The sequence below is a fragment of the Schistosoma haematobium genome, chromosome 1 (assembly GCF_000699445.3).
Source record: "Schistosoma haematobium chromosome 1, whole genome shotgun sequence".
In the NCBI taxonomy this organism is placed as follows: Eukaryota; Metazoa; Platyhelminthes; class Trematoda; order Strigeidida; family Schistosomatidae; genus Schistosoma; species Schistosoma haematobium.
The window spans coordinates 76,385,063-76,401,647 of record NC_067196.1 but is presented as its reverse complement, the minus strand read 5'-3'; the positions used below and the strand labels follow the sequence as shown (position 1 = coordinate 76,401,647).

The 16,585-nt window shown below is 35.5% G+C and overlaps 1 protein-coding gene across 3 annotated transcripts in view; it reads left to right on the top strand.

Annotated features, from left to right (window-relative positions):
- Positions 1–16,585, top strand: part of MS3_00002143 (uncharacterized protein) — a 70,707-nt gene that overhangs the window by 43,665 nt on the left and 10,457 nt on the right. Inside the window, exons 1-6 of one of the 3 annotated variants that reach the window (XM_051209715.1) lie at positions 1,137–1,341; positions 2,948–3,171; positions 5,607–5,755; positions 7,905–8,582; positions 12,826–12,898; positions 15,047–15,397. In XM_051209715.1, coding sequence (XP_051075174.1) covers positions 8,042–8,582; positions 12,826–12,898; positions 15,047–15,397 — 965 coding nt within the window. In that variant the 5' untranslated portion in view covers positions 1,137–1,341; positions 2,948–3,171; positions 5,607–5,755; positions 7,905–8,041. Of the gene's footprint in view, positions 1–1,136; positions 1,342–2,947; positions 3,172–5,606; positions 5,756–6,829; positions 15,398–16,585 lie in introns of those variants that run through there. The other 2 variants (XM_051209716.1, XM_051209717.1) reach the window with 2 other exon arrangements.

Below are 16,585 nucleotides of genomic sequence, written 5' to 3'. Positions count from 1 at the left end.
GCTGCTGCTGCTGCTGCTGCTGCTCTGCTGCTGCTGCTGCTGCTGCTGCTGCTGCTGCTGCTGCTGCTGCTGCTGCTGCTGCTGCTGCTGCTGCTGCTGCTGCTGCTGCTGCTGCTGCTGCTGCTGCTGCTGCTGCTGCTCTGCTGCTGCTGCTGCTGCTGCTGCTGCTGCTGCTGCTGCTGCTGCTGCTGCTGCTGCTGCTGCTGCTGCTGCTGCTGCTGCTGCTGCTGCTGCTGCTGCTGCTGCTGCTGCTGCTGCTGCTGCTGCTGCTGCTGCTGCTGCTGCTGCTGCTGCTGCTGCTGCTGCTGCTGCTGCTGCTGCTGCTGCTGCTGCTGCTGCTGCTGCTGCTGCTGCTGCTGCTGCTGCTGCTGCTGCTGCTGCTGCTGCTGCTGCTGCTGCTGCTGCTGCTGCTGCTGCTGCTGCTGCTGCTGCTGCTGCTGCTGCTGCTGCTGCTGCTGCTGCTGCTGCTGCTGCTGCTGCTGCTGCTGCTGCTGCTGCTGCTGCTGCTGCTGCTGCTGCTGCTGCTGCTGCTGCTGCTGCTGCTGCTGCTGCTGCTGCTGCTGCTGCTGCTGCTGCTGCTGCTGCTGCTGCTGCTGCTGCTGCTGCTGCTGCTGCTGCTGCTGCTGCTGCTGCTGCTGCTGCTGCTGCTGCTGCTGCTGCTGCTGCTGCTGCTGCTGCTGCTGCTGCTGCTGCTGCTGCTGCTGCTGCTGCTGCTGCTGCTGCTGCTGCTGCTGCTGCTGCTGCTGCTGCTGCTGCTGCTGCTGCTGCTGCTGCTGCTGCTGCTGCTGCTGCTGCTGCTGCTGCTGCTGCTGCTGCTGCTGCTGCTGCTGCTGCTGCTGCTGCTGCTGCTGCTGCTGCTGCTGCTGCTGCTGCTGCTGCTGCTGCTGCTGCTGCTGCTGCTGCTGCTGCTGCTGCTGCTGCTGCTGCTGCTGCTGCTGCTGCTGCTGCTGCTGCTGCTGCTGCTGCTGCTGCTGCTGCTGCTGCTGCTGCTGCTGCTGCTGCTGCTGCTGCTGCTGCTGCTGCTGCTGCTGCTGCTGCTGCTGCTGCTGCTACTACTGCTACTCTACTACTACTACTACTACTACTACTACTACTACTACTACTACTACTACTACTACTACTACTACTACTACTACCCTACTATAAGTAACATTCATCATCATCCTTATCGAAAAAAAACTAAGAATTGAGACAAATCTTTTCTCATATTGTGATTTGTTTGTTTGTTATTGCTCTATGCTCAACAGTTGTTTGCTTTTATGACATTGTATAAAAGAAACATGAAATAGAAAGCAAATAAGAATGTGTTTCGTTTCACATCACAGTGTTTGACTGAACTAAGTAAGTTTTGTTATTAGATTGTTTTTACTTTGAGGCTAATATTATTTCCTGTTATTATAGTGTTGTGATAATTCATTATTGATTGTGTTCAATGTCATATTTGTCTAGTTTCTTTTAATCCTTACTGGTGGTCGAACCCTACTGGTCGATTTGCAATTTGACCAGTGATCTAATTGACTTTAACATCGTACGGATTATATTTTGATGTTAAGCAATATTTGAAGATGGTGATCGGCAAGAAATTTTGTTTGACTTTCGTTCAACATATTCCTTATATCAATGTATCGCAAAATAAAACTAACTTATTACATTGATATACTAGTTTAATAATATTGGGATCAAATTCTCAGACATTATTTTTGTATCCCAACCTCTTACATTGATATTCAGATTATACACATTCCTTTTTATGTGGCAATTCTTCATGTGAATCATACCTGTATTCAACCGTCGTGTTTACATAAATACTTTTTTGAGGAATTTTTTATCTATCGGCGTCAATAAATCGCAATGACTATTTATTGTGAACAGATGTTAATTTATTTTTGAATTTAGTTTATCGTGTACTTGGTAGATTATTAATCGACTACTTTACAGAGAAAGCTCCAATTAATAGAACAAATTTGTAGTTCAGGTAGATAGATTCATGCAGTGATGTTGCGTTCGCTGAAATATGTAGTTTAATTGAAAGTTTTTTTGTTGTCACCCTAAATAAAATTATCAACTTCAAATGTAAATGAATATTTTAGAATGATTTCACAAGTTCCACATTGATCCGTTTTGATGATTTAATTAATGATTATTTACAATTGTGCAGGTGCATTAATTCTTCTTCTTTCCTGAAATTCTGAGATTTTATATTCCTCACAACGTTTTTTTAAACTTCAGCTAATTTATATTTTCCTTTCGAGTCGTATCTTCGATGCATAATGCTTCCTATTACCACTGATACTGTTACTACCTCTACTATTCTGAGATTCGGTTTAGCAGTTTTATCTTGGTGTGCTAATCGGGTATGGCGTACACATGTACAGTTTTTACGTTGTGACTGACTGAAGATTGTTGATTGTCTTTAAAAATGTCCAGAGAAACACAACATCCCTTACCGATGACAAGGTCAATTGCGCTCGTTCTCTCTCTCTCTCTCTCTCTCTCCCAAAAATGCCTTTACTACTCAATGTATTCGGATATTTCTTTTAATTAGTTAATTTATTAAGACAAGTTAATAAAATAGTAATGTAATAAATTATATATGAGAAAAAAATACTCAGGAAATTTTTTTGGCATTTCATTAGCGTAAATAAGCAGATAGAGAGTGGATGAATGAGTGAATAAATGAGGGATATAGACAAAGAATCTAGTTATTAAACTTGAATGACGAAAAGGAAATGTATATTGATTGTTACCGGCCTTTCTTTTTTGCTCCAACTTTGTTTCTTTCTCTCCTTAGTCAAGCTATTTTAAAAATGTCATCGTTTTAATTAACTGGTACACGGACATATTTTTATACATAAGTGTAATGCTAAAATTATCAAGAATAATAAAACAATTCCTACTATTTCTCTTTATTTTCCACCTCTCTCTCCCTTCTGCATTCCATCTTCAGACTACCAAATCTGCTTCTTCATCATTATTAATATGTAATACAAAGACTAATGAAAACAACGATGAAAATATTGATGTCAATAGGACTAATCATCATGATGATGCTAATAACTGTAATACTGTTACTAATTCCCTCATTATTAATAATAGTTTTCAATGTGATTCAAAAACAGTTAACATTAATTATTGCGCGGTGAAAAAAGTTCAAATCCCTGTAACTTCCTGGTAAGTGCACAATGATATTATGACCAATGTAATGTTAAAAACAGTATTATTCGCTTATGTGTTGCTCTAGTTCATGTTTATCAATACTTCTTATTCAGTTTAATCATAATGTAAGTGATCTGTTCTCCAATATACATATTAACCAAAACTACTGAGATTGTTAGACATGAACATAACTTGAGAAACAACTATTCACTTTGTACTTAAAATCCCACTCTCACCGCGATAATCTATCCGATCGATCACTTTCTCTCATCGTAATTAGCCCCTACAATTTATCATTCTTCAAATGTATAATAGTTACTTAAGGATGATGCCATCTGGCTGCCACATGAAAATAATGAAACGCGGAGTGACAATGCAGATGAGCAACTTGTCTTTTAATGACTTTCACAGATGCTTAGAATAATGGAAACGGAAATGGGACAAGTGTATTGTCACAAATGCGGAGTATTATCGACAACATAAGATCAGTATAGTCTAAATTCTATAAAATGAAATTCTTAGAGCTGTAGTTTGAATAGTTTTTGACAGAGTTGTACCTGAGGACAATATAAAAAGTCTATGCGTATCTGTCTAATTTTATCTTCAAAATGTTGTTTGCTTATAGTGTGGGGAGCGGGCAGCGACCACTGAATCACTAGTGAGAAGATTCGTAAAAGTTTTAAATTTTTAATCAACCAAGTTAGTTTTCTAATCTATCGGATAGAAGACACCACATTCTAAAATAGTCTGTACCTCAGTATGAATATTATATGCAGCGCCTAATAAAAATGTCAATTGACCTAGCTTTGTTGTTCATAATTTTATTCATTTAACTTCATCGATCCTCACTTAATGATCTAAGTTATGGCAGATAGTTCCCATAAAATACTGGGAAATTTTTGTGTGTATAAACGAACCTTCAGAACTTTTAAGTACCTTTTATTCTTTAGATCCGCCAATCTTCTTCATAGCTTCGATCACGAATTGATCCTAGTTCAATCGTCATTGAAAACATGGAAGCACTGGGTGCCTGTTTCGTCTCAATATAGAACTTTTCAGTACTACATATCCACGACCGGGTATCGGACCCAAGATCTTCTGTCTCGTGCATGAACGTTTGATCACTAGGACGTAATTCAGTGGTGTATGTGTCTAACGTCAATCAACTCACGATATTCCTCAACCTTTACACATTTTTTGCAGTGGAAGCTGTCTCACAATCGACGTAGTCGAACTCCACTGACCACTTGAACTCCAGGAGTTTTCTTTTCGGATACGAGGTCGTGAATGCTAACTGCCAATGAGTCTTTACAATTTTTTCAGTTTTTCGATGATGGTCGAGCCAAGATCAGTTCGTGATTTCAAGTATGAAAATCCTACAATCTCGAAAAATCTTACTATACTACTAATCATTTAATGAGTAGCATCGTTTTTATTATAAACAAACAATATTCTTGAATGTCTTCTTGATATTATGAATTAGATTATTTTTGTCAGCTTTCATCAGTGAACTTAGTGTCTTTCGCTGAACTCTTTGTTATTTTTTTTTGCGCCTTAATACATGGTTTACATACCTAATTGTGAATATAAATATTGATTGAAGTGGGAGATGTTTATACAAATCAAGCAATGTAGTGTTCATTTGTATGTCGTTTTAAAACTGGGGATACCACCTGACTACACGAATCCCCAATAGGTGAAAGTACCACCTTTTAACCATGGAATTTAAGCTTATCGGAATCAAATTACTTGAATGTTATCATTGTTTGAGACAGCTTACAGTTATTAAAAATTACGAACGATTGATAGATTTTTATTATACGAATTGTGATCTATGCAAACTAGATAGATCAGACGGTTAGTACTCAACAACAACGTCCCAAAGTTATTAATCCACATGCGAATGTGGAAAAAAGATGTAAGTTTCTGGAGAGTTTTTATATTCCCAGTTGAAATAAAAATTATAATAGAACAATTCCGTTTATATAGCAACGAATATGACAGTTGCGACTGCGAAAATAGGGAAATAAGTTCGAGAACAACCAATCAGATATCAGCAAATATCAATGCTAAACTCTCAATCAAAGTTTGTTCGTCAGAACTACAATTTATTAATATTTTTCCACAATACTGGGGTTGAAACTAGAATTTCCGAATTACAAATGAGATTTAAGTAAGCATGAAGCAGAAAAGTCGTTTGTTGATTTATTAACTTCGTATACAGTTCAGTGTTCATATCAGTTTGACAAAAACTGGTAAACTAAGCTTCAGTTTAACTTATCAGTATAGATGTATATATTTCTCACGGAATGATATGAAGTATATTTATGATCGTGATACATTATTTTCTTCTTTCTTACTGCTTTCCTGGTCGATAATAAAATTCTGGATGTGATTATGTGTTCCACATCCTAAACAAATGTGAAAATACCGATTTTCAATAAAATCAGCTCAACTCTTAAACATTTAGATTCCATTCCTTCATCTAATTCAAATGGTACATCTGAGCATAGCCATCATCATTATCGTCGTCGTCGTCATCACTATCGCGATAATGAAAAATTCTATCTTAATTCAAAGAGCTGTTATAGTAATTTAGGTAAGTTGATATATCTGTGCTTTCCGTTTATATGCAATTAATTATGTTATATTTAATTGTCATAATTATCGTTGGTTGACCACTAATTAATTAGTTACCGATATCATGTTTATCTAATCCTAATTGAATTCCAACGACCAAGCAGCAATATTTCAATTTAAGTGACTGAACATTGAGTTCACTGTGTTGAATCATTTACCATGACGCGCAGTACTGACTGGTGTTGGAGACAGATGGAAGAAAGTTAGGGGTGGCCAAACCAAAACGTGGCATCAATCCTTAAAGTCACTAACCTGTGATCTGAGCCATGTTGGTAGATGCAAACTACTTGGTCGGGGTCCACGCGACTATGGTAACCAATCGTTGTAGACTCTGGGTAACATGGCTCAGAATCGATCACAATGGTGTCGGTGTATACACTATTTGTCATCCGTTAAACGGTGAGATTAAAATTGCCTTACCTTTCTTTCTACGAACTAATTCTTTCTCCCTGTATCATATTGCTATATTTAATCTTTATCTATATACATCACTAACAATGAAGTGCCTACTTCTATGAATTTGGTGTTGATCTTGTTGTGTTAATGGGGTGTGGCAACGTGAACCGATGCATATATGTGCCTGGTCCTATGTTGTAGCTGACTGACTGACTGATCATTGATAAAATTGTGTCATTACTGGATGGACATGATGTCAGTTACTGCTCGGTGATCAACCATTTTAATTATTTCAGTCTTACATGGGATTAATCGTGACCTGAATACTGTAATAGTTATTCGTCAGACTGATACTGATCTGTGTGAGTAAGCAAACCACGAGAATCTCCATAGGTTTGCCTTACTAAAAACGCTCTATTAACACAAAACAGAGTTCTAGAGTTTCCTGCTGGCTGGTTTTAATCACCCTTTTTACTCCATATGCAGAGATAAATTATTATATATTTTAAATTTTATATCATGAGAAGTAAGGCCTTACTGGTTTTGTGACTTTCATTCTGATGGTTTCTTAACTATTTATTATTCTATATATACGCGTTTGTAAAGAGTCTTCAAGTTAAATAAATAAAATATCTAATGTGTATTGACCTTTGAATGTGTTTTATTCAAACTCATTCCTCATTTCAACATGTCTGTTACAGCTTAGTTCTAAAAGCTATTTACTAAAGTTCTAAAAACTTCATTTTATAGAATTTAGACTATACTGATCTTATGTTGTCGATAGTACTCCCATTTCCGTTTCCATTATTCTAAGCATCTGTGAAAGTCATTAAAAGACAAGTTGCTCATCTGCATTGTCACTCCGCGTTTCATTATTTTCATGTGGCAGCCAGATGGCATCATCCTTAAGTAACTATTATACATTTGAAGAATGATAAATATTAGGGGCTAATATTGATGAATATTGCATGCTTTGTAGAGCGACAATGGAACTACAATCGAAAATTACGTGATATCTCATTCGTTCTATGTTCTTATTCACCCCGAAGCTCGGTAACAGTTTTGCATCACCCGTCATTGAAGATAGAATGGTGTATATCTAATCTCTCAGAGTGGATATTACTGAAATTATAAAATAACTATGCCATAAAGCATACCCATATTACTGCTCATTCACTGTGAAATATATCCTATTCACAAGAACGTAACAACATTTCAGGAATAAAGCTTTGCTGTTATGATAACTCTGCAAAATGAATGCGGAAGAAAATAACTCGGTAAGATGAAATCAACAAAGTTAACGCCTAATTAATCAAAATCATGTAGTAGCAGCAATGATATAGAAGAATAAACATTGAAAACGTAATTCGAAAAGATAAAGTGGGAATGTTTGTATGAATATATACTGGGCTTCAACATCTACAGCAAAATAAAAAGTACCTGCATCCGTCCCATTGTAGTCGATTCCAAATCATGCTACCCAGCCGACGATCTCAGTTATCATCTTGACACAAATTAGATAGTCTACCAACATGATTCACAGCTTCAGTCAGAGGTTAGTGATATTGTACCTGGCTACCAATCGTATGTAAATAAATATTTTGTTTTTCAACTGTAAATAAAACTGTCATTTATGGGTAAATACTAATGATATGATTTATGTAATTATCATTGTATTGTTTGTCTTCCTCTCCATGTCTTTACACTTTCAGATCAAGATTCAAAAAAACGATTGTCGAATTACTCATCGTCATCAACAGAAATATTATGTAATTATCAACATAATTTATGTAAATACCGATCGAATGATAACATTGTTATTGATGATGATCATGACAGTGATGATGATATGGATCGTGATAAGTCATCGATGATATGTTATCAATACTTAACAGATGATTCCGATTTGAATTATGATGCTACTCCTCCTCTGTCGGATCCTGAAACTGAACGTTATAGTTATAAATTAGATTTACTCAGTGAATTAAGTCTTTCTTCAGTCTCTGGCGCTGCTGGTGACCAAATATTAAATATGAATATTCAGAAAAATCCAATAACCAATAAATCCACTTTACATAAATGTTACTATACACATGGTAAATATTTAATTGATAAGAAATGTAAATATCGTGTTGTATATCGTCAACCGAGAATAGACTTTAGTCAAATGGTACTTGTACCATTTGATCCAGCCTCATGGAATGGTCCAGTGTTAAAACCGAGAACAGCGTTGAACTCAGAAGAACTACAACTTATTGTCGATATGCCGAATTCATTTTCTTCTTTACAAAATAATAATAATCATGTTGAACAACAACCTGATAAAAATATAGAAAGAAGAGGGCATGATTCCGTTGTTGATGTTGATAGTATGTGTAATAAACAAAATGGTGAGTGGGATAATTTTTTTGTTTTCCTAAATTACTGCTAAGGAGAGATCAGGTTATGTAGTTCTTTGCTAATAAATCATGGTTTCATCTGGTAAGAATACAACTGCTTTATATCTTTATGCTTCGCATTTCCTCAGTGACCTTTGCTGTTATATCCCCTTTAGTCTGGTAGTTTTGTTGTCTCAAAGTAATTGCATATTACTATAGATATACGCGGAGTTGTTCTTTTTAAATTTTGACCATCCTGACTTCGTTGAATATCAATCTTTTTTGCACTCCTATCTTCCTGGGTTTTATCGTTTGAGAGTAATTGATAAAGTGTTGTATATGACAATGGCCGTTCTACAGACTTCGCGTCAGTTCATGTTTGTATTAAAAGAATCTCAGTCGTGAACGTAACAATTAAGCAGACTGAAAAAAAGTAAAACCGTTGGTGTCTGTCTCTCTTTTTCAATCATTTTAATTAATGCTGCTTTGCATTTCGATTAATTAGACTTATTTAAATTCCATTATAAACTACACTTGCTTAGTAGAGATGATGGGAAATCGTCTACTTATCATTTTACTCGATCAAATAGCATTCATTTCCATTGCTCTCTTTCAACAGCTATGATTTCTACCATAGATTGATCAATGCCTATCAGGTTTATTCACACTATCAATTTTAGTTATCACAAACTGTCTTTTTCCAATAGTTTGATTCCTCTTCTGAAATTAGGGATAATGAGATGTGAAAAATAACTATCCCAGATGTTATTTATTTTCAGGTCACTGATTAATCGTGTTGTAGCTTTATACAGATGAGTTTTGTCGATCGAGTTATATTATTGTCATCATGGCATTCTGATATTAGGTGATTGTGTAGTGAACAAACACTCAGTCAGGGACAACCAATCTATTGTTTATGCAAAACATACAGTGGCTTAGTAAAATATGAAAATCATTCATTAAATACATTTGCATATCTTCTTTGCATTGTACTTTACCTACTCCATTATTTTCCTATGTTTTTATTTTGATTGCTCTCTGATTTCGTTTCTGTTTTCTTCAATTCAATTTTCTGCTGCTAGGCTTTCCACTTCCTATTTCCGCTATATACTACTTATAAGTGTCAGCATAAACCACAGTAGTCTCAATTTATGAAGTTTTGCTACTCATCAGTAACAAACATCAAAATATTTTAAATTTGCCATAGATAATATCTCCCACATTCAATTTCCAGTAGCAAATGGTGATAGATATGAATAGGTTGTCAAACAATCGTGATAAATCGAACCAAAGATTTGCTTCATGATGCTCTTATACAGCTCCATAAGATTTTTTTTGTATAGACCATTTTCTTAGTTCTATTATCATTCATAATCTCCTGAGTCCTAAAAAAACAGATTGCGTATCGCTCTGAAATATTGTATCGATCCATACTTTACTGACTGACTTTTCTTTCTGTAAACCAATCACCTGTATACAGTATGCTGATTGAATGCCTTTTTGACATCGAATGAAGAAAAACAATAAACAAACTTTATTTACAGCCAAACTTTTCTTACCTACTGGCAAGTTTCGTTTATAAATCTTGATGATTATTAATGAACTGTGGAAGATTTTGTCCTTCACCAGTCATCCTTACAGTAATAAACTTTATCAGTAAGTTGCTTTTTCATCCATACTTTTTTATTATCGAGTTTCAAGCTACATAATCAACGTATCAGCTAACAGAAAGATACACAGTTCCTTGTATTGACTTGAAATGAAATACGAGATAGATTCACCTTTCTTCTCTATCAACAGTTACAGTTATTATTTTGCTGAAGCCTTTCGGGACTGGATCTCATCAAATCTATTTGAGAATTTATTAGAATAAGTCTATCTACAAGCTGAGATGGATGGATAATGGCTAGCAGTAAAATCCAGGATGGGCGTTCCGTCCTAGTTTGGACTCGTCAGCTGCATGTACCTGCATCCCAGAGTTTATGTTCACCCTGGGACTCTAATCAATTACCATCCTCTTCAAACGCCATCGTGTTATCCACTTAGTTGCTTTGTCTAGATAACCACTGGCTTGTACAGTAGGGTAAAGTTTAATTAATTTGTATTAGTTACTTGAATCTTCCCATTGATGTTTAGGACTGCAGTTGATCATTTTCTTTTTGCATATGTATATTTTGTGCGAATTCAGTGGGAATATTGAGGTATTCCTCACATGATACACATATGCAATAAAGAGATTGACCAATTGCAATCCTAAGCGCCAATAGGAAAATTCAAACAATCAATACAAAATGAGTTTATCCATCAGCTTGTTTTTTTTCTTTTATAATTTCATTGAACTTCTTTCAACTTTACTCCGATTTTATCCATCGTTATAATTCTCTAATTTTTTTCGTCATTGTTAATTTAGTCATCAATCTATTATTTTCTGGTATAACAGAAGTCCCAGTACAAATATCAAACCAGTTAAATATTCCTCAGAAATAGCATTTTTATTTAGATATGATTACATAATTGTAACACAGAAACTCCCTCACTTGACTCTTCACATATTTTCTTTTCCAGCTGTGGAAATAAAATGCACTGCATTTAATTTCAGCGATATATGTTTTTTCATAAATCAATTCAATAGTACAATACATAAGTTCATCTGTATACTACAGAATTGTTTACAGAATATGTTCAGATGTGTTCACCTTGTATTCATCCTAAACATTTATGGGATTATTTTATTATAGATTGAGTTCATCACTAATATCGTTTTTTTTCCTGGAGAAAATATTGTGACAACCTAGTTTCATACTCTGTTGGTTTAGTGCATTCAGTTTCTTGTATAAATTTGAATCAAAATAACAACAAGAAAGTTCTAAAAAAAAATGTAATGAATGTGTGTTTTGCTTTCAACGCCTTCCCCTTAACCTGAAAATTTCAAACAGTTCATGTTTTATCTTATATATATACGAGTATGGAGTTATTTTGTGTAAAACATTTGAATCGGTACCAAACTACTCTCTGTTACCTCTCAATTTTCATTCTTTCTCTATATGATATTAATCCGTGATGAATACTGCCTTTAAATTACATAAAACGTCTAACAATCAGTCATAATCAATTTAGATTCACCCATTATGTACTTTCTTAGTCCTTGATTAACCCAACTGTTCAAAATGAAAATAGAAATTGTCTGTTAAGATATGTTTTTTTCAAGCCTGCTAAGATACCCACAATTTATGTATATTCGTAGGCGGCTAGACTGACTTAAATAAGAATGTATAAGCAGTGCCCGAGGCTAGTTAAATAAGATTGCCTAGATTAGTTGTTCCTCTGGTTGTTAGAAGGGGAATCGGCCCCCAAATCCCCTGGTACGACCGAGAGTGAGGACAGTCCGCTCTCCCTCTCGAAATGCTCTCATATGGCCACGCGTATATAGCCTCTACCAGGGAAGTCCTACTCACTGCCTTCTCGTGGCGAGGGTGTTGTTTACGAAAATGAGAGGACGAAAAGCGAATGTCCGGCGCTTTAACCGGATTCCAAACCAATGGTGCACATGGGCTCCATTATCCTGCGGGAGCAAATGGCGTATGAACCAGTCGTTGGTCACCGGCTTCCATGGGACTGCATATCCTCCCGATGCTCCACTGCATTGTGGATCAGACCTTCAGGTTGAGGCTCCGGGTGTGGCCCCCTAAGAAAACCATCTGCTTCGGTTTGGGCACCCGGGCAGTATCACAGCCATCACACATATCGAATGAGATTTGTGTGGCGCATATGTATTTGGTGCCTCCTTGTACCAATATCTATGTGTTAAAATAAATAAATAATAATCGGCCTCGTGTCTTCCGAAGGATCTTGGTTTTCACCATGAGGCGTCATAGTTCTCCCTTCAACTTCCAGGGCAGAGTTTGAGTGTTTTGATTTGCTTATTCTGCTCAGCGTCTTTTTGGCAAGATTGTTTTCTACGGGATGGGGATGCCGACCCCACGCCCAGCCCTCCTCTTTTACCTGGTCTTGGGACTGGCAGTAGCCCTAGAAAAGCTTATAGGCGGAGGCTAGTTGCTTGTCTTTATCCACATGATTAAACAGAATCTACTGTAAACAGGAATCGATTTCCTGTTAGTTAATTTACTAATGAATACACTCTTCATTTTGAATAGAATGTAAAGCATACACGAAATTTTGTTCAGTACAAACACTATCATTCTTGGTTTGTTGAGTTGCATTTTCTTTAAATTTTTTTCATCGCTTTACATTATAGCAAAATGTATCGATAATGAAACTGTTCGTGTGAGAAAAACACATCCAAAAACTGTAATCAGTAAATTATTCAGGTTAGTATTATTGTCTTGATTTAATAAAACTATTATCTACAATTTGATGTCCGCCTATAGTATATATATACGCTAAATAATGAAGTGATCTTTTACAATTGTTATTGAGTTTACTGTTCGGTTATATTTAGTCCATTGAAAACTTTGATTTGTTGTTTTCACCAAACTTTATGGTTATGAATAATGAATTTAATTCTCCTAAAGAAAATCACTTTAAAGTTTATTTACCTAACTCACTTATAAGTAGTATGTGAAACTGTATGGATCCGTATAAGTGGCCACAACACTCAACTTTTATTCATCATTTCGCATATCTGAACGCCACTACACTTATTTTGGTACTTTTAGCAATTTCCAGGCTTCCAAAGTCTTTTGAGGAATTATCAAGGGCTTTATATGACAGACTGACTTAGGCTAGATACCCACTAAAAATCTAAGTCAGTCCGTGATGGGAACCTTCAAGTTCAGTAATGTTCACAACACCCTATAATTGCGAATTATAACTTTTTTGGAGAGAGGTAGAAATTATTTTGAGTATTTCCATAGGTACTCAAGATTGTTTGTCACTGACTGAGGTATCAGCCAGAAACTTACTAGAATTCACTGGGTACTAATCATCTTTCTTGTTCTAATTTAGAACTTTCCATACCAATGCACTTTTACGGCTACGTACACAAACACGTCAACTCATCATAAGAATTCCCTTCCAAATCTTCAACAGAACTTAGAATTATCAACATAAATCTTTTGCGATGATGGATAATAGTTTTAGCTGAGGTATAGGACTTTAAAGGTGTTGTGATCTCTGAGATCAGAGAGATTTTTGTTTTCTGGTAAAATCATCTACTCGGCTGCATGCATTTTCGAAATTTAATTGATATGCTTTTTCAAAATGAAAGCCAAAAAATTGCTAACATTTAAAACAAAACAAACATTTCCTATCGTATAATTTTCAAGCTATGCATTGTGGAGACGCGCTGCAGTAATCTCGCTGCCCAAAAATTTAAAGGGACTCGTCAACTATCCATCTTGCTTAGAATGGGTGCCTCAACAACTTCACGAGAACATTTTTTACAAATAAACTCACTGTCAAAAACCAACTTCATAAGCCAAGAAGTAGATCATCCTACCATATGTGGGAAAATATCTCAAGAGTCATTACAATGATTCTGAAATACTTTTCGTTCAACGTCTCTCACAAATCAACACAATCATTTCTTTTCATTAGATACAGATCACGAAAAGGTAAATCTGATGTCATCTATCAAGTAAATTGCACCAATTGCCAGAAGTAATACATTGGACGAAGTGGAGGTTCCTTTGACCTATTCACACATGAACATAGATTAGCACTGAGGTTATATAATATGTTTCACTAATAACATTGCATTCTAGTAACCATGGGCATGAATTCGACTGGTTAAACGTCGCAATTTCGGGCCAAGGAAACTCCAAGAATGCCAAAACAGTTCCTAGAATTATGGTATCAAAATCGATTGGCAACCAACAAGTATATCAACGTAAACCTAATATATGAATCTATACAAAAGAGACCAATCAATCACAAGGTCAGAGGTCATCCGAGAAAGATAGTCAATGTCAGTCCAAGGAAGAATGAACGAAATCTACAAAGAGAGCCAATCACAAGCAACATCATTGAAGCAGATTGATATGGTACATATGAAATAACCGAAATCTAACTTCTATATAAAGTAAACCCTGAAAACCTCTAGAATGACAATCAATCTCTATAATTAAGCCACCTAACTTAGAGAACATAATATTAAAAGAGAGTGAAACTATCCCAACAGATACACCAGGCGAGAATTGCGTTACATCACTTACACTGAGATGAACCCACTCAATTTCAGTCTCCATGACTTCATATTATTTCTCTTACAGTGAATGTAACTTGAAAATGGTTAGTTTGATCTTACTGGATTCTGTAAATGAACATTATTTTAGGAGTGTTAAACTGTCAAAAATTAATTATGTTCATTGGCTTTTCAATTTTGAATAATTCTCCAACTTGATTTCAAGTCACAATGTCAATTACTGTCAACCTATACAAAATCTTTACAAAACTAATTTGAACAAGAAAACATTCTTTTATTGCTTTTTTTCTTTTCTTCTATTTTCTTATTTTAGTCTAGTTAAAACAACTACTCATCGACGTACTATTGGTGATCAGAATACAATATCAGATTTCGAAAATAATACAGAATCTCAATTACCTACAGATGATAACGTTCAAACAATCTTATCTAGTGAAAATGTTAATGATATTGAAAAAAGAAATAATTGTTTAATCAATTTGCCAAATAATACAAATACACTTTCAACCATGCAAAATAATTTATATGTAGAAAGTTCAGCAAAGAATTTGCTTAAACCTCAATCGGATCAGTCAATCGACTTACAACTATGTGCAAACAACAAAATTACTAATCCTATCGAAAGATCATCACGTTCATCTTGTTATGCAACACTTCATGAAAGGTAGTTGGTTTTCTTCTTTTTTTTTAACATCATATCTTAAATGATTATTATTATTTAAAACAATTAGTCCCTTTGATAAATTTCGATAATGCAATGAGAAGACGTAGTTTATCAGAATTATGTGATATACATTTTGAACAATCTGATCACACATATACTTGTTAAGAACATTTATATATGAAAACTAAAAGGTCAACTAGACAGGTTAAGGGTAAGTCATAACAAAGGAAAAATATTAAAGTACACAAAAAACAAATGTGATTACCACTCTGGATTATAAATAGTATTACCAGGGTTTGTTAAGTGTAAGGACAAATTATTTTTGAACACATAAAGGGGGTTTCAATTTCCGTATAGCCAAGGCTTCAATAAACCTTAGTACACGTCCTTGAAGACTTTTGTACAACACAACAAATACTGATTTGATATCAACCTTCTCACCCGTCTCAATCAAATGTTATTATTATATTTTAATTCTTTCATTTATAAGTGAATAAATAATAACAAGACGATTGACGGTTATAATTTATATCAAACTGCTAGATAATTTGAAATGAAATCCAAAACAGAATAAGGTGTTTAATTAATTTTTTTAAAAGTCATCCGAAACCCTCAATCAACATTGATCAACAATATAAGCAGAGATGGGTGGTAACTAATAGTGGAATCCAGGACGCGCTATTCATCCTGTTTGATACTCGTTATCTGAATCTAATTATATCTCAGAGTTAATGTTCACTCGATCAAAACGAACGGTACTGGGTTCGAGTCTCAGATGGGACGAAACGCCCCTCCTGGATTCCAATGCAAGACAACCTTTATTTTAGATTGTAATGATTTGTGTGATAATTGTAATGCTACCCATGTGTCGGTTTTCCTAAAACAATGATTATAAATTACATTCGATGTAGATTCATACTGTGGAATGCAGGATGCATATTTCGCTTCATTTGGAACTAATCTAGGCGTGCACCTATATTTCAGTGTTATTATTTTCATGTTGAAACTCGAAACCAATGTCCATCACTTCAAACCCTAAACATATTATCCACTAAGCTACAGAGTTAAGATAATGAGTAATTTGTCCAATGGATCTGAAGTTATTAGTAATAGTTTGTAATTTCCCGTTATCTGTGTATCCTTAGCAAAATACACTGATATAGCTTTTCAGTTACAAGGTATATATAT